Genomic DNA, 18195 nt, shown 5'->3' on the forward strand with positions numbered 1-18195 from the left:
GGTCACATTTGTCTCCAGGGGTCTATTTATCTCTGGAGCCCAATATGGGAGAGCTCGTCGACAGCACAGATGCTGCAGTGCTCCTCCATTACACCTGCTGTAAGGCCATCTCAGGGCCTGCGTTCACTGTGTGCTCGATGCTGGAGGAATTACACATTTAATAACACTTGAGGAGCTGTGCCTGGGCCCAGCTGGAAATGTCCTAGCCTGCAATGTTCTTGTAAATTCAGGCGCTGGGACCATCCTCTGAATTAGCTCCTTAACCAGCTTGTAGCACCTGTTTATTTAAGGGCAATCATCCCACTGAGAGACATTTTTTAGTATTTCCGATTGAGACTGAGCATCGTTTACTTCATCCTTCCTTTTCATGATCACCCTGGCCTGAGTTTCCAAGAGATTAAAGTTCTGTGTGTTTCTGAGGAGTTGATCCTCCCCTCCCCTCCTGGCATCTGGCCTCCGCTACTCACATGGTGTGTGCCTCCCGCAAAGCTCAGAGCTCCCGGAGTGAGTCCTCGATGTGGCCACCGTGAGGGTCAGAAGGCATGTTGTTTGTGACGGGGACGCCCACCTTGGGACGAAGGAACCTGCACAGAGGCACAGACAAGGCGAGGCATCCCAGCACTCCAGTGCACTCAGCTGTCCCCGGGCTGGGGAGCTTCCCACCCTCAGGGCACTTCCCCAAGAGTTAAGAAGGTGTGGGCCCCACTCAGGCTGTACTCCCAGCTAAGGGATGAGTCTTGGGCCCCCTCTCATCCCACAAGCATATGTTGAGCACACACTATGTGTCATTATGTGAGGGGCTCCTAAAGGATTCAGAGAATTACCTGAATTTTTTTTTTTCTGAGCTCAAACGTCCATTTATTTCAAAGCAGTAATAATTTAAAATTATAAAAACCTTTCCGCCGTCGAACATGTAGAGGGTGAGGTCGGATACAAACAGGAAGGGAGTCAGACGCCCGGCCCTGGAGAGGCCGGGCTCCCTCCGCAGCCAGGAGGGGCGGGTCCTCCAAGCCTCCGCCGCGGCAGGCCCGGTGGCACCACAGTCCGTGGGCGTGAGGGGTGCAGGGGGCCGCGGAGCCCGCAGTCCCAGCCCGCGGCCCAGTGCTCGCCCCGGGGGCCGGCCGGGATGCTCAGGAGCTGCTGGCCGGGTTCTCATTACCGGGCGAGCTGAAGGAGGAGGACGAGGAGGAGGAGAAGCTCACCCCCGCCAGGCCTGGGGGTGGGGGGCTGGTCGGTGGACGTGTTCTGTCCTGTGAGGCTTTTTTGGCAGACGGGGCAGCTGTCGTGCTGCTCCAGCCAGGGCACGATGCAGCCGTCGTGGAAGAGGTGCTTTCAGGGCAGCTGTCGCAGGCGCTCACCCAACCCGTAGTCGTCCTTGCGCACGGGGCACTCCAGCCTGGAGCCTATGTGCTCCTCGGTCACGGGGGCGGTGGGGAGGGCTTGGATTTTCTTTTTGTCTGCGGGCGGGGGGCCCGTGTTTTCAAACTGATTGAGGTGCAGGAATTACCTCAGCCTTAGAGAAGGTAGGCTCAGTCTGGGAAGAAGCAAGGAGGGGAACTCCAGAAAGAGCTACAGGCTCAGAAGAATCATGTGCCGTTTGACTGAAGGGGCAGTGTGCACTGTGGGGGCACTGAAGTGCAGAGAAGGCGTGCCTCGGGACAAGGAAATCTAATAACAGCACATTAGGAAAGCCCTTTCCTGTTGTCTCAGTCCCCTGATAATCTCCAAGAAATCTGGTCCCAGAGGAACTCTTCTCAAATCACCCATACACCATGTTACTCTACACTTATTGCTACCAAGCAAAAATTACCAGACATGTGAAGAAGGAGGAAAATGTGATCCATAATGAGGAGAAAAATAAAAAATAAAATGAGTCCACCGAAACTTACTCTGAACTCTCACAGATCCAGGAAGTTCAACAAACCCCAAACACAAGAAACATGAAGAAAACTACACCAGGGCACCTGATAATCAAATTGCTTAAAAAACAACAAGTTAAAAAACTCAGAAGCAGACAATAAGAAAAGGAACAAAGAAGCAAAGATAAGGATGACAGCAGATCACTTGTCAGAAACAGTGACTGGAGGAAGACAGTGGGGCTGCATCTTTAAAGTCCTGGAAGAAAAACCATCACCGTAGAATTCTGTACCCAGTGAAAATATCTCTAAAAAATGGAGACAAAATAAGGACTTTTTTAGACATATAAAACTGAAAGAATTCATCACTCGTAGATCCACAGTATAAGCAATGTTAGAGAAAACCCTTTGGGCGAAGGAAAATAATACCCGGAGGAAACATGCATGTACACAATATGGTGAAAAGCACCAGGAAAGAATGCTCCACGGATAAAGGTATGGGGTTTATTTTCCTTGTTATTTAAATCTCTTTAAAAGATAATTGACTGTTTAAACAAAAAGTAATAACAGTGTACTATGGAGTCTATAGCATATGTAAAAGCAAAATGTACGCTAACAGTAACAAAAAGGTTGGGAAGAGAGAAATTGAGGAAATACTATTGTTAGGTTCTCTTCAGTTCATTGAAGTGATATAATATCACCTGAACGTGAACTGTGATAAAGTGTAGTCCATAAACCTTAAAGTTATCACTAAAAAATTTTTGTAACTATAGCCAATTAGCTAACAAAGGAGATAACATGAAATCATAAATATATACAAGCAACACAAAAGAAAGAAGAAAAGGAGGGAAAGGGAACAAAGAATAGATGAGATAAATACCACAAACATAATAAGACAATAGATTTAAGCGTAACCATATCAATAATCACAATGTAGATAGTCTAAATACCCAATTAAAAAGCAGAGAGTGTCAGATTGGATTTAAAAGAAAAAAAAAAGAACAAATTATATGAGCCTGAAAGAAATGCACTTTCAGTGTAAAGACACAAATAGATTAAAAGTAAAAACATATTATGCTACCACTAAGCAGAAGAAGGCAGCAATGCCCCTGTTAATATATCAAAGTAGGTTTCAGGGCAGAGAATATTACCAGAGACACAGAGGTGTTTCGTAACACTAAAGGAGCCCACCCATCATGAGAATAGAACAGTCTAAATGTTTATTCACCTAATAACAGTATTTCAAAACACATAAAATGAAAACTGTTGGAACTGCAGGGGGAAATAGGTAATCCATAATTACGCCTGGAGAATCCAGCACTCTCTTCTCAGTAAATGACAGAACGAGTAGACAGGGAACCAGGGAGGTTCTCTCAGACACTTGAACAGCACCATCCACCTGCTGGACGAAGCTCCACACAACTGTAAACCACATGTTCTTTCCAAGTGCCAGGGACGTCCACCAAGATGGACCTCATCCTGCATCGTAGAACAAACCACAACACATTTAAAGGAACTGGAATCTTACACAGTGTATTCTACAACCACAGTGGAATCAAATGCAAAATCAAAAGAGGTAATAGGAAAATCAACAAACACTTGGAAACTAAACTGCATACTTTTAAATAAATGATTAAAATATTTTAATTATAAAAGTTTAATAAATAATATAAATATATTGTATAAAATAAAACATAATATTAAAGTATAAATGTTATATAAATAAATGTATAAGCAGCATAAATATGTAAAATCATATTTATTTATAATTATAAGTATGTATAAAATAAGTAAGTGGGACTACATCAAACTAAAATATTCTGCATAACAAAGAAAACAGTCAACAAAATGAAAAAACAACCTTCAGAATGGAAGAAAATATTTACAAACATCTATCTGATATGGGGTTAGTATCCAAAATATACTACAATAAGGAACTCTTGCAACTCAAAAAGAAAAAACCTGATTAAAAAATGGTCAAAGGACCTGAATAGACATTTTTCCAAAGAAGACATACAGCTGGCCAAAGCGCACATGAAAAAGTGCTCAACATCACTAGTCATCAGGGAAATGCAAATCAAAACCACAATGAGGTATCACCTCATGCCTGTCAGAATGACTGTTGTCAAAAAGACAAGAGATAACAAGTTCTGGCAAGGGTGTGGAGAAAATAAGGGTGTGGAACCCTTGTGCACTTTTAGTGTGAAGGTAAATTGGTGCTGCCACTATGGAAAACAGCATGGAAGTTCTCAAAAATTTAAAAATGGAACTACCATACAATCCAGCAATCTCACTAATGGGTGTATATCCAAAGGAAATGAAGTCGGTAGTATCTCAAAGAGATACCTGCACACCCAAGTTCGTTGTAGCATTATTCACAATAGCCAAGATGTGGAAACAACCTAAGTGTCCATCATCAGATGAATGAATAAAGAAAATGTCACACACAAACACACACACAGTGGAATATTATTTAGCCATAAAAAGGAGGGGGCGATCCTGCCATTCATGACAACATGGTTGAACCTGGAGGACATTGTGCTAAGTGAAATAAGCCAGACAAGAGAAAGACAAGTGTTGTATGATCTCATTCATTTGTGGAATCTTAAAAAAGTCAACTCATAGAAACAGAGAGTAGAATGGTGTTTGTCAGGGGCTGGGGAGTGGGGGAAATGAGAAGATATTGGTCAAAGAGGACAAACTGCCAGCTATAAGATAAATAAGTTCTGGGGATCTAATGTACAGCATGGTGACTAGTTAACAATACTGTATTGTATACTTGAAAGTTGATAAGAGAGTAGATTTTAAGTGCTCTTCTCACTCCAAGGAAAAAAAAGGTAACTATGTGAGGTGATGGATGTATTAACTTGATTGTGCTAATCATTTCACAATACATACTTTAACCATGACATTTTACACCTTAAATATATACATTTTTGTTAATTATACCTCAGTAAATCTGGGAGAATATTTATGTATATTTTATAATGTAATTGATATTTATATACTTCAGTATAATTTGTATATAATTATGAATATTTATAATCATATAAACATTTATATTAATAAGTAAAATAATGAAATAAAACTTTTTAAAATAATTTTTTTCAAAAAGGAGGTCTCAAGGGAAGTAAAAAGTACCTTAAACTGAATAAAAAGGAATATACAACGTTTCAAAACCTGTGGGACACAGCTGAGCAGTGTTGAGAGGGAAACTTCTAGAACTAAATGCATACAATAGAAAAGAAGAAAGACAACATTTAGGCAAAAACACAAGGTACAAAGTGATACATAGCCAGGAAAAATATGAGTTATCTTCAGTAATCATATTAATTACATAAAGATCAAATATCTACCTTTCTTGGTCCTGTGCAGATATGACTTTAGACAGATCTAATCTTTCTTCTGATATTTTTCACATACTGTTTTAGGCAGGCACAGGGAATAATACACAATTCTGTGTCATAAAAATTATTCTAGAATCTTTCAAGGGAAAAACTTCTCGTGAACATAATTTTTTAAAATGATAAATATGGAAGATTATAATTATTTATAGTCCTGTAAAGGTAATAAAGAAAGGTTTCAGGGACTTCCCTGGTGGCATAGTGGTTAAGACTCCGCACTCCCAATGCAGGGAGCCTGGGTTCGATCCCTGGTCAGGGAACTAGTTCCCGCAAGCATGCTGCAACTAAGGAGCCCATGTGCCACAACTAAGGAGCCCGCCTGCCACAACTAAGACCTGGTGCAACCAAATAAATAAATAAATAAATAAATAAATAAATGTTAATTCCCCTTATTAAAAAAGAAGAAGAAGAAGAAAGTTTTCAAATCACTGACCTCAGCTTCAACCTGAAGATGTTAGTAAAAGAAAAGCAGATTAAACCCAAAGTAGGTAAGAGAAAGGAAATAATAAAGATCACAGTGGAGGTCAATGCAAAAGAGAACAGAAAAGCAGTAGAGAAAATCCACTCAACCGAAGGCTGGTTCTTTGAGCAGATCAATAACTGCTCAGACTGATAAGGAAACAGAAGACACAAAACCCCAAATCAGGAATGAGAGAAGTGGCATCACTGAAGGTTCTGGAGACACTGAAGGGATAGTGAGGGAATTTATGGACAACTTGATGCCCAAGCTTTTGATAACTTTGATGAAATTAATTCTTTGAATGACACAAGCTGCTCGCTTAAGAAGATAGATAATCTGAATAGCACTGTATCTATTTTAAAAATTGTATTTGTGGTTAAAAACTTTCCTGCAAAGAAAGCTCCAGGTCCAGATGGCTTCACTGGTGAATTCTGCCCAAATGTTAATGAAGAAATATACGGATGGCAAACAAGCATCTTCCCATATCATCCTATGATACTTGCTTTGCCCTGATACCAAAAACCAGACAAGAAAACTACAGACCAGTGTTCTTGGTGAAGATAGATGCAAAAATTGTAAACCAAAATTTAGCAAATCAAATTCAACAATATATAAAAAGGAAAGTACATCATGACCTTGAAGGACTTATTTCAGGAATGTAAAGTTTTTAAAGATTGAAAAACCAATGTAATTTATCATATTAGCAGAAGAAAACCCATATTATTATCTCAATAGACAGAAAGAAAGCATTTGATAAAAACTAAAATCTATTCCTGATTTTAAATAACACCTCTCAGAAAACCAATAAGGGAACTTCATCAGCATGAAGAATAGCATCTACAAAAAATGCTACAGCCAACATCACACTTAGTGGTGAAAGTCTGAACACTAAGATGAGGAACAAAACCAGGGCATCTGCCCTCATCTCTTCTCTTCAAAGTTTTGCTGGAAGTTCTAGGTAGTTCAGTGAGGCAAGAAAAAAACATCCAGTTTGGATAGAAAGATGTATAACTGTCTTTATTTTCAAACAGCACAATTCTCTATGTAGAAAATCTGACTGTATCTACAAACAAACAAACAAACAAACAAATACTAGAACTAATAAGTGACCTTAGTAACATTGCAAATTATAAGATCAATACCCAAAAATGAGTCTTATTTATATACACTGTTAACTAATTTATACAAACTGTTAAGAACATTTACAATGGTATCAAAAATATGAAATACTTAGGGATAAATTCTGACAAAGATATGCAAGACATACGCTGAAAACTACAAACTATTGCTAAGAGAAATTAGAGAAAATCTAATAAATGGAGAGATATTCCATTATCATGGGTCCTGATCTTAAAATCCATATGGAAAAGCAAAGGACCTAGAATAGCCAAAAAAACTTGAAAAAAAAAATTTAAAGGACAACTACTACCTGATTTCAAGACTTATCATAAATCTACAGCAATTAAGACTGTAGAAGTGGCATCAAAATGGGCAAAATATCAATGGAACAGAATAGAAAGTCAAGAAATAGACTCACACATATACAGATGACTAATTTTTGAAGTTACAAAGACAGTTCAACTCAGTGGAGATAGAGATAGTCTTTTCAACATGTGGTGCTGGGGCCATTGGACATCCATCTGCAAAAAGTGAACTGCAATCTACACCATGTACCATGACAAAAATTAACTCAAAATGGGAAAATATTTGTGAATCATTAATTTGATTAAAAACTTGTAGTGAGAATATGTAAAGCACTCTCAAAACTCTATATGAAAAGAAACACACAAACCAAAAAAATGGGCAAAAGCTTTGAACATACACTTCATTAAAGAAGTATGATGGCAGATAAGCACATGAAAAGGTGCTGAACATCATTCATCACCAGAGAAATGCAAAGTTAAAACCACAGTCAGATACCACCACATACCTATCACAATGTCTGAAATGAAAAAGACTGATAGTATCAAGTGTGGGCTGGGATTTGGAGGAACTGAAACTCTCATAAATTGTGTTCAGAATGCAAATGACACAACCACCCTGGGAGGTTTCTTCACAGTTTCTTATAAAGATTAACATACATACTCAACCATCGAATCCAGTCATCTTACTCATAGATAGTCACCCAAGAGAAATGAAAGCATATGTCCAGACAGAAACTTCTACATGAATGTTTATAGCAGCTTTATTTGTAACAGCCAAAAACTGGACATAGCCTGAATGTCCATCAACAGGTGGATGAATAAGCAAATGGTGATTTATCCATACAATGGAATACTACTCAGCAGTAAAAAAGGGTAAACTAATCCCCAAATAATTATGCTGTGTAAAAGAAGGATACATGTTGTATTATTCCATTTAAACAAAATTCTAGAAAATGCAAACTATAGCCACAGAAAGCAGATTAGTGGAATAGGAGGAAGGATTCCAAAGGGCATAAGGAAACTTTTCAGGAGATAACTTAATTACCTTGATTGTGGGCATGGCTTCACAGGTGTAAACATACATCCAATATTGTCAAATTATATAGTTTAAATATGTGCAGGTTTTTGTATATCACTTATACCTGAATAGAGCTGTTAAAAAATTCAAATTGTAGAATAGTCCACAAAAAAACTGTAGTTGTCCTATCTAGATTTTCAATTCAAGAAAGACCAAAAAATGTGGGGAAAATTGTTCCAGATTAAGACTAATGTTGCATGACAACTAAGGGCAGGTTCTGACTGGATCCTGGATCAGAAACCAAAGGCTAAGGCTTCCCTGTTGGCGCAGCGGTTAAGAATCTGCCTGCCAGTGCAGGAGACACGGGTTCAAGCCCTGGTCTGGGAAGATCCCACACGCCATGGAGCAACTAAGCCCGTGTGCCACAACTACTGCGCCTGCACGTCTGGAGCCTGTGCTCCGCAACAAGAGAGGCCGTGATAGTGAGAGGCCTGCGCACCGCGATGAAGAGTGGCCCCCGCTTGCCACAACTAGAGAAAGCCCTCGCACAGAAACGAAGACCCAACACAGCCAAAAATAAATAAATAAATAAATAGATTAAAAAATGAAAAAAAGAAACAAAACCCAAAGGCTATGAAGGACATTATTTGAACAATTGGGAGAAATTTGAATAAGGACTGAATATCAGATAATAATATTGTATCAATGTCAAATTTCTTGAGTGTGATCATGGTTTTGTGGTTATGTAAGATAATGTCCTTTTTCTTAAGAAAATTTCCAGGCAAAATGTCATGCTATCTGCAACTTTCAAAAAGTGCAGAAAAATACAGGGGAAAGGAAAGGGAGAAGCAAATGTAGCAGAATATTTTTTATTAACTGTCCTTCAGGTTGTGTGATGGAATCAGCTATCAAAAGCAACATTACACGTAGATGAGAGAGTCCAGAGAATGTGGCAAAATCTACCCTACTCTTGGAGGATGGCGGTGGTTGTCTTTTAATAAATTCCTTAAGTTGTTTGTTATCATTTGTTTTTCTGCTAATTAACAAGATTAAGAGAGGGGAGGGACTTCCCTGGTGGCTCAGTGGTTAAGAATCCACCTGCCAATGCAGGGGACACGGGTTCGAGCCCTGGTCCAGGAAGATCCCACGTGCCGCAGAGCAACTAAGCCCGTGCGCCACAACTACTGAGCCTGCGCTCTAGAGCCCACGAGCCGCAACTACTGAAGCCCACGCCCTAGAGCCCGTGCTCCACAATGAGAGAAGCCACCGCAGTGAGAAGCCCGCGCACCGCAATGAAGAGTAGCCCCCGCTCGCCGCAACCAGAGAAAGCCCGCGAGCAGCAACGAAGACCCAACGCAGACAAAAATAAAATAAATAAATACATTTATAAAGAAAAGAGAGGGGAGACAGTTAAAGATTTCTATAAGCTAGGTTCCAGTTAATAGAGGTTTTCTCATAGACACAGCTAATATGTAATTCAGGCAGACCTTCCCTAGTTACAGCTAATAAAGTTTTATTTATAGTGCCACCAGGGGATTCCAAGGGCACAGTATCACTGTATTTGGAAAAACATTGTGTGTCGGTATAGAGGAAGTACATCCAGATTTGGGGACACAAAGAGCTTCACTGTGTGTGCCAGCTATCCCAGTCCCAAGAAGGAACACGTTGTGTGAGTGAAAAGCAGATCAGAGATTAGTGGAGTTTTATTTCTGTAGCTCCCCCCCTCCTCCCCACATCTGTGCTAGTTCTCCTTCTCAGTCTCAAAACTTCTGCTGTTTTCTCTGCATAGTGATTTTATCCCAGCTCACTGACTCTGATGTTCACAGCCTCTCTTCCTGGCACCTGTATCCCCCCTTTTTCCCACCCCCCCGCTCCCAGCTCGCAGTTGAAAAAGTGAGCAGGGTTAACTTCCTCTCCCATCCAAATATGATTCACGTCACCCAAATTGGAGTGTGATCAGGTGGGCCAGAGGATCTGCCATCCAGAACCTGCTTTCTTTTTTTTTTAATTAATTAGTTTATTTATTTATTTTGGGCTGTGTTGGGTCTTTGTTGCTGCACGCGGACTTTCTCTAGTTGCGGCGAGCGGGGGCTGCTCTTCGTTGCAGTGCGCAGGCTTCTCATCGCGGTAGCTTCTCTTGTTGCAGAGCACGGGCTCTAGGCACGTGAGCTTCAGTAGTTGTGGCACGTGGGCTCAGTAGTTGTGGCTCGCTAGCTCTAGAGCACAGGCTCAATAGTTGCGGCGCACGGGCTTAGTTGCTCCGCGGCACGTGGGATCTTCCCGGACCAGGGCTGGAACCCATGTCCCCTGCATTGGCAGGCGGATTCTTAACCACTGCGCCACCAGGGAAGCCCCTGGAACCTGCTTTCTTAATGGTCCAATCACGGAAGGCAGGGCAGCCCGCGGGGCTGGTCCTATGACAAGCCGGGGCAAACATACCTCCTGTGCTGGGAGTTTGTGTCCTGAATGACTTGTTCTTACAGTTTTTATTTTAATAAGATATATTTTTTTAATCATAATTTTATATTTACAGAAAACGTAAGACGATAGTAAATAGAGTTCCCATATGTCCCACACCCAGTTTCCCCTGTTGTCAGTACCTTACATTAACATGGTACAGCTTGGTAAGAAAGTGGCGGCCTCCTATAGGGCCCACGCCAATGAGCAGTCGCCAGAGCCGCCACTGCCAGTATCCCTGTCTCCATAGTGAGCCATAGCTGCCCCCTGCCTCCCAGGGGACCCTCCAACACTAGCAGGAAGGAAGGAAGGGATCATCTACAATCCCCTACCATGGATTCTCTGGGACAACGAAAATGTCCCTTATTTGTAAAGAAGCCTTGGAATTTCCAGGAAAAGATGGAAAACATGGATCAGAAAAGGATGAGCAACTCTCCCAAGTTCACTCTGCTGACTGGTGATCAAATCTGGGTAAGAATTCCCATCTTCATTCAAAACTCAGAGCCCTTCTATATGCCATACCACAGCGGGGCATATGCAGTCCATTCATCAATGAAATTCCCATTTTTTGATTATTCACCTTTGATTATTCCACTGCAACTTCCTTTCTAATGACTAACAGTTTAAAAGGAGGACCAAAACTCTACTTTTCACTGAAATTCTGTATTTTTAGATAAGCCCAAGGACTTGGGATTCAGTATGAAAAAGAAATAAAAGAAGCTGCTCCATTAAAAAAAACAACAACAGCAGCAGCAAAACATGGTACATTTTTTACAACTAAGGAGTCGACGTTGATACATTGTCATTAACTGAAGTCTACACTATTCAGGTTTCCTCAGTTTTAACCTCATGCCCTCCTGCTGCTCCAGGACCTCTCTCGTACCCCACATGACACGCAGTCATCCCATCTCCTCCGCCTGCTCGTGACCGGACGGTCTCTCAGACTTTCCTGGTTTGAATGACCCCGACGGTTTAGAGGAGGCCTGGGCAGGGATGTGCAGACTGTCCCTCTGCTGGTTTGTCTGATGTTTTTCTCGTTGTTAGTCTGGGCTTGTGGGTTTGGGGGAGGGAGAACACAGAGGAAAAGTGCCCTTCTCATCACATCCCATCAGGGTCCGTGCTCTCAATATGACTCCTCACTGTGGCTGGGCTCTTGGTCACCTGGTTGAGGTGTCCCTTGGTCACCTGGCTGAGGTGTGTCTGTCAGGTGACACTGCTGGGAAGTTCCTCTTTCTCCCCTTTCCATCCTGTTCTCTTTGGGTTGCCATCACTGTGATGTGCTGAGATTTTTTTTTTTTTTGCATGACCTGCTTTATGTCTGTTGTTGACCACTGTTCCTTTATTCACCTTCATGATCTATTTAAAAACTGAATCGCATTTTTTAAAAATAAATTTATTTATTTATTTGTTTTTATTTATTTTTGGCTGCATTGAGTCTTCGTTGCTGCACGCGGGCTTTCTCTAGTTTCAGCAAGTGGGGACTACTCTTCCTTGTGGTGGCTTCTCTCGTTGCGGAGCACGGGCTCTAGGTGCACGGGCTTCAGTAGTTGTGGCACATGAGCTCAGTAGTTGTGGCTCGCAGGCTCTAGGGTGCAGGCTCACTAGTTGTGGCACACGGGCTTCGTTGCTCCGCGGCATGTGGGATCTTCCCAAACCAGGGCTGGAACCCGCGTCCCCGGCATTGGCACGCAGATTCTTAACCACTGTGCCACCAGAGAAGTCCCATGAATCTCATTCTTTTAATTTCTCTTTTTTATTATTGACTGAGTCTGATTTTATAAGGCTTAGTATTGGAATTGTTTTGTTTTGCATTTCTGGGACTTTCTAACATTCCTTCTTTCAGTTTGCCCCCTATTGAGCCAACTGTCCTGCTGTCCCATCTTGCAACTACCTACAAATGGACAAAGGGACTGATTCGCTGTCACCACGAACTGTCTTGTCAGTCACACGGTGTTGAGTGGCAGCCAGGCCTGGCTTCCTGTGAAACTCCCGCCCAAAGTCTGGCTTGCTGTGGGCACTTCCCACCTCCTCATTTTAATGTAAATAATTTAATTGCATTGATGGTCCATTTAATTTCTAAACTATAGGTTATAGAACACAAAACAAAATCACAGCGTTAGAGAACACAGTTTGCAAAGACCCACGTTTACCCAGAAGCTGTAGTCAGCAAGGCTGTGCTGTGTGAGTGATTCCGGGTGTCGTTTTTATTTTTTGGTAAAATAGAACTGTTGTGCAGAATGGCCTCTTCTTAGCCGTCATTCTGGTTAAATGAGGTGGCTGCTTTTCAGAAGCGCTGGGAGTGGGTTTTACTCTGGGGAGAGGTTCAGATCCACCCTCCTGGGGTCCCTGGAGAACTGTGGGCCAGCAAAGCAGAGACCCCACCCTGCCACGTCCAGACAGGTCTGCCTGTCCCAACACTGCTTTAGCCTCCAGGACCACCCAGGCCCTGCTAGGCGTGCACATTGATGATGATGACGGGCCAGGTTGCAGCTGGGTATGTATGTGTCTGTCTGTCTGGCAGGAGGGAGGGAGGGAGGCAGTTGTTCAAATGGCTGTTGTTGCCAAGAGTGAAGTGAAAAGCTGAAGGAGGACGCAGGAGGCTTTCACCTGCCCTCCCCACGCAGGCCACTCGGCCCCGCACAGGCAGATTGGACTGGGTGCTGCCAGGGAGGTGACAGATCACCCTTTTGCAGGATGAATGGGTGCAGTGACTCAGGCTTCAGGGGACTTCCTGGTGCATCAGTCCATCGCTGAGGGCAATCCAGAGGCTAAAGGGCCGCGTGATTAATTGTCAGACTGTGCTGACTCACTAGCTCTGCAGTGCTGATTCCAGTTGGGGTTGGGAGAGGTGGGCAGGGGCTAGTCAGCCAGAGACCATAGCCCACATGACCAGGTCTCGGAAGTTTTATAAAAGGGCAACCACAGTTTGGATGTGTGGAGAATGAATAAGAAACTAGTAAAGAGATTACATATAGCAGTGGAGGAGATTTTTTTTAAAACCTCCATCTAATTTAATATTTATTTTCATTTTGTACCCAGATGTCACATTTTCTACTTTAAGATATGATCATACTGACTCCGCCACCCCTTACAGGGACAGGGGATGGACAAAAGCTTCTCAATCTATACCTTTCTGTAGCATTTTGATTTTTGAGCCTTTAAATACATTTACAAATTTTGTTCTGTTTTGGCTGCACCAAGCAGCTTGTGGTATCTTAGTTTCCTGACCAGGGATTGAACCTGGGCCCACGGCAGTGAAAGTGCCAAGTCCTAATCTCTGGGTCACCAGGGAAGTCCCTGCATTTACAAATTTTAGAACACATACAGAAAAGTAGATGGAAGGCATAAAAACATTCATGTATACCAGTGATTTTCCCACTGATATCAGTTATTTCAACATTCACGGTATCTCTTCATTCTGAAGTTTACCTTCAACACAAGAGCATCTGACGAGAATATTTAAAGTAATAAACCATTTGTTGGAAAATGAAAACCTGTATGTATTTAACTATCTTGCTACACTTGGCAAGTGGGAAGGCCGTTGTGCTGAGGCTTTGAGGCGTGCAGAGGGACGTGCGTCTTTTAACTGCCTGTGGCTGTGCTTTTGGGTTTGTGAAGGACGGTGAGCTCTTGTGAGCAGTGAGCAGAATCCCTGCTCTGGGATTATTTTCTCAGGCACTACTAGTTTTATGGCCACATGCCGTTGTTAAAACTCTGGATGTATAAACAGTTCAACGTAGTCCTACATCTGTCTCCAGACGATTCTAATGTTCTGGTAGCAGTGGGTCAAGGTGCACTCCGGTGCCGCTGTCTCTTGTGTGAACCCGGCTTACCTCTGCGGCATCCTTTCCTCATCCCGAGGACTGAACTCTGCGACCGGAGGACAGGAAACAGGACCCTCCCTCTGTGTGATTTTCTCCATATTCACATCAGAACATGAGTGGCTGCGTCCACTGGCGACACTGCTCAGGACTGTCCTGCCGATTGCGCCTCATTTGATGCGTCATGCCTGGTGGTCTGTTGGTCTGTGCTCAGTTTGTGTCTTCCTGCTCCCCAGGAAACAGACTTTATAGTCTGCATTAAGGAGAATGAAGGTGGGATCTCCCCCACAGCGTCCTTTGCCAGAATATTCCGAGGGGGAGCACCTGCCGTCCCCTGGTGAACTTACCCTTGCAGAAGCCAGGGTCTCTGGTTGGGCTCGTCCTGGTCTCTGCTCCCTCCTGAGATCTGCTTGCAAACTGCATCTTCAGCTGCTTCCACAAGGAACTATGTGCTTGCTTCCCCTTCTGCTTTTCTTCTCTTCCTTGCCTCCCTCCCTTTTCCCCATGTTAAAAATATAATTCCATGAAATCCCTGAGACAGAAGCATCAGAGCTGTTGGGTGTGCAGTGGGGGAGGGGCTTGCTTAGGAAAAACCATTTCATAGTCGTGCTCTTCCTCGCCTCCACCCTCTTTCTACCCTGGCCTTAATATGTCAAATCTGTAGCTTGATCTGGGGGAAAACAGACACAAGAGGGGACCCTTGGAAAGCGGCTGTGTGGAGGAGTCTGGGCTGCCAGAGCCCTGCGTCTCTCTGGGAGCTTTCCACTGGCCTGTGCGTGCACCGCATCTGTGGCCTGCATTTCTGGGCCTTTGTAGTTTCAAGGACTGTTTTCTCTTCCTTATAAGGAGGCACTTGGCCAAGTCAAGAGGGCAAGCAGGTGGCTGGTGGCCTGTGTCCCAGCATCCTCAGAAGTCAGAGCCCTGCAGGTCCCTGGCTCCCCGGCCGCGGACAGGGCTGTGATGGCTGATGGGGTGATTCTAAACCAGTTCATAAAGGACACCTGCTGAGACCTGAGAGTGAGGATGGACAGGACCAGAGAGCATTATTGTGGTTCCCACCTGCATGGCAGCCTCGTCCAGACAGAGGTCTTTCAACATGGACAAGATAATTGCCGTTTCCGATACTGAAGACGTATTAAAGTTATAGCTTCACATACTCCCACAGGTGCCTCAGCTTCCGAATTAGCAGGATATGACTTAGTGACACTTCGTTACTCTATGATGAGACGTGTGCTATGAGCTTCGCTGTAAATGTGTGGGCCTGGATTTGACTTGTGGAATCTCTGGTTTCAAAACAAAGGACATTGGCGTTATTCTCAGATGCAGCGCCTAAGCCCTGTCCCTGGACGTGGGCACTGCACTTCAGGCACCAACTGAGTGCTCCCTCCCAGCCCCTTCTGATCGAGTCTCTGCAGAGGGCATCAAGCTGATACCTTTTAGTCCATTTGTCAAAACCTTCATTCAAAGTGAGGAGGCATCCCTTATGGGAGCGACTTGAAAGCCGCATGCTTTATTGGCTTCCCTGGCTCTTGGGGATTATTATCCTGCTAACCTGAGCCCCTGGTGCCCCTGCTTCCTGACCACCCCCTCCCTCTCGCTCAATTCCCACTTAAACAGCTGAGTCCATTCGCCACCTTATTAGTTTATTGACGTGAGGAAGAAACACCTCATTATCAGAGCACCCTGAGAAGTGGGCCAGCGTGGGAGAGAGGGGGTCAGGGCTCCGGGCTGCAGTAAACAGCAGGTTCTGTCTGCAAAACCGCCCTGCCCCTGAGAGGGCTTCACATAGGACGTGCCCCTGAGCCAGCGGTGCCCTGCAGAGGTAGAGATGTATTGCAGTGTGTAACTTTCTCCTTTTATTCTCAGAAACTCAGATCTTAAAATTCCAGTTCTCTCTTCTTGAATGGCCTTTTTCCCCTAGAGTGGAGCATGCTGGGAGCTGATGGAATTCAATGTCTCCCTGTGGACACGTTACCCTAAATCACTAAGCAGTTTTTCTGGGTATTGATCCAGGGCACGTCCCAGCTTGAAAGGCGCAAGGAGAGGCGCGTGGGCCCCGGGCTGACGCGGGAGGGAAGATGTGTGCGGAAGCTGCAGGACGCAGACAGTCTCCAAAGGAGCCATCCAGCAGCCAGGGCACCCCCATTCGGCAGGTACCCAGAAGGTGCTTTCGAGAACGCCTTGGAGCTGCTGCACTTCTGAGAGTGTGTGAGATGCCAGCCCTTTTCCCACAGCCAAGGAAAAATGTGTCTCGACACAGCAGTCAGAATTATTTTTTCAGATGAAAATTGGACTTGAGAGGAGAAAATGATTAAGGCATAAAATATTCATTGCACATTCGTTTGTTCACACATCCCAAGAAGAAAACGAAGCCCCTTCCCGGAATTGCACTCACTGTTTCTCCTGTGTCTCTCTCCCCAGTCGTGCCAAGCTGACCTGGTGAAGGACAACGGCCACAAGTACTTCCTCTCGGTCTTGGCAGATCCGTACATGCCAGTAAGGACCAGCTCTGGTGACACGTCTCCCGGGGACTCTGGGGAAGGTTGCTCCACGCAGAGGGGCCCGCGGGGTAGCGGGAGGGGGTCCGCTTTCACCCCGGCTCTGCCTCACTCAGACGGTGCCCTTTGCTTCCCAGCATATTATTTCAGTAGCTGCTTCCCTGAGTAAAGAGTTACAGTGAAACTTGATACACAGGCTGGTTTTTTGTTTACGTGAGTCCGTTTTCCGAGCACATCTTTGCAGTGAAGTAGAATCCACTCTGCCTCACACCCTGTCAGCCAAGTTAGATCAATGAGTACTTGTACATCCATAGTATGGCAGTTCCTTTGCCCAGTGCAGGTTCTGGACATGACAGGAGGCTGTTGCACCTTCTCAATCGGGAAGGAGAGCCGGCGGGGGAAAGAAGAGATTGAAAATATAAATTTTAAATATATTTTATTGTATTAAGTTGTTTAAAAATTAGTAATCCATAAATAGCATATAGAATAACTTCCTATAAGTGTTTTTTTAATTAATTTCTATGTTCCCTACCTCTAGCTCCTAGCATAGTAAAAAGAACAAAATAGACACCCTAAATAATTACTTAATATAACTTATTTTTATCAGAATGTTTAATTAAGTCTAACAGCTTGTTCACACAGTCTTAGGTGGCTTTGGTTGTGTAAAGGAACTTTTGTGTGTAAATTCACCCTCTAGTTGGTTTTCTGAACTAAATGACAATAATAAAAAAAAAACACATTTTTCAAAATACAGAAAACGTCAAAAACAGGATTGTTATGAAAGGTAAGTAGAACTTGTGTGTTTTAACTGAAGTGTGGTTTTTAAACATTATCATAGGCAGTTAAAGTTTAGACTTTATACAAATGTTGGAAATAATCACTTCCCTGTTCTTCAGGGTAAGATACAAATCAAACAAATAAGACATCTAAGCTGATAAAATGCAGTAAAATGGTGAGCGAAGCCGGCACAAGTGGGCCCCACTTCAGCTACAAACACATTGAAGTTTTGAGGACATAGATCTGAAAGAAAGGAAAGGAAATCCCCAAATGCCAAAAACTGATGACAGAGGAGGGGCACGGTGGGACTCACAGGCAGACCTCACAGTGACCCTGGAGCTCCACGCGCGTGCAGCCCCGAGTCTGCATGGAGGACACGGGCCTGTGGGGCGAGCCGCCCACTCACCAGACAAGGACGAGAAGAGCTGGTCCTGTCTGTCCACGTCTGGTTGGAAAGTCAGGAAAGGCCTCCGTGAGAAA

At 43.7% G+C, this 18195-nt stretch overlaps 1 protein-coding gene across 6 annotated transcripts in view; it reads left to right on the forward strand.

Moving 5' to 3' along the window:
- The window catches only part of RPTOR (regulatory associated protein of MTOR complex 1), a 451060-nt gene that overhangs the window by 380639 nt on the left and 52226 nt on the right, over positions 1–18195 (forward strand). For all 6 annotated transcript variants that reach the window (XM_082441503.1, XM_082441504.1, XM_082441505.1 and 3 more), the window contains one exon: positions 16862–16936. In XM_082441503.1, coding sequence (XP_082297629.1) covers positions 16862–16936 — 75 coding nt within the window. The remainder of the gene's footprint in view (positions 1–16861; positions 16937–18195) is intronic.

The sequence above is a fragment of the Balaenoptera physalus genome, assembly GCF_965194825.1.
Source record: "Balaenoptera physalus genome assembly, chromosome: 20".
Classification (NCBI taxonomy): domain Eukaryota; kingdom Metazoa; phylum Chordata; class Mammalia; order Artiodactyla; family Balaenopteridae; genus Balaenoptera; species Balaenoptera physalus.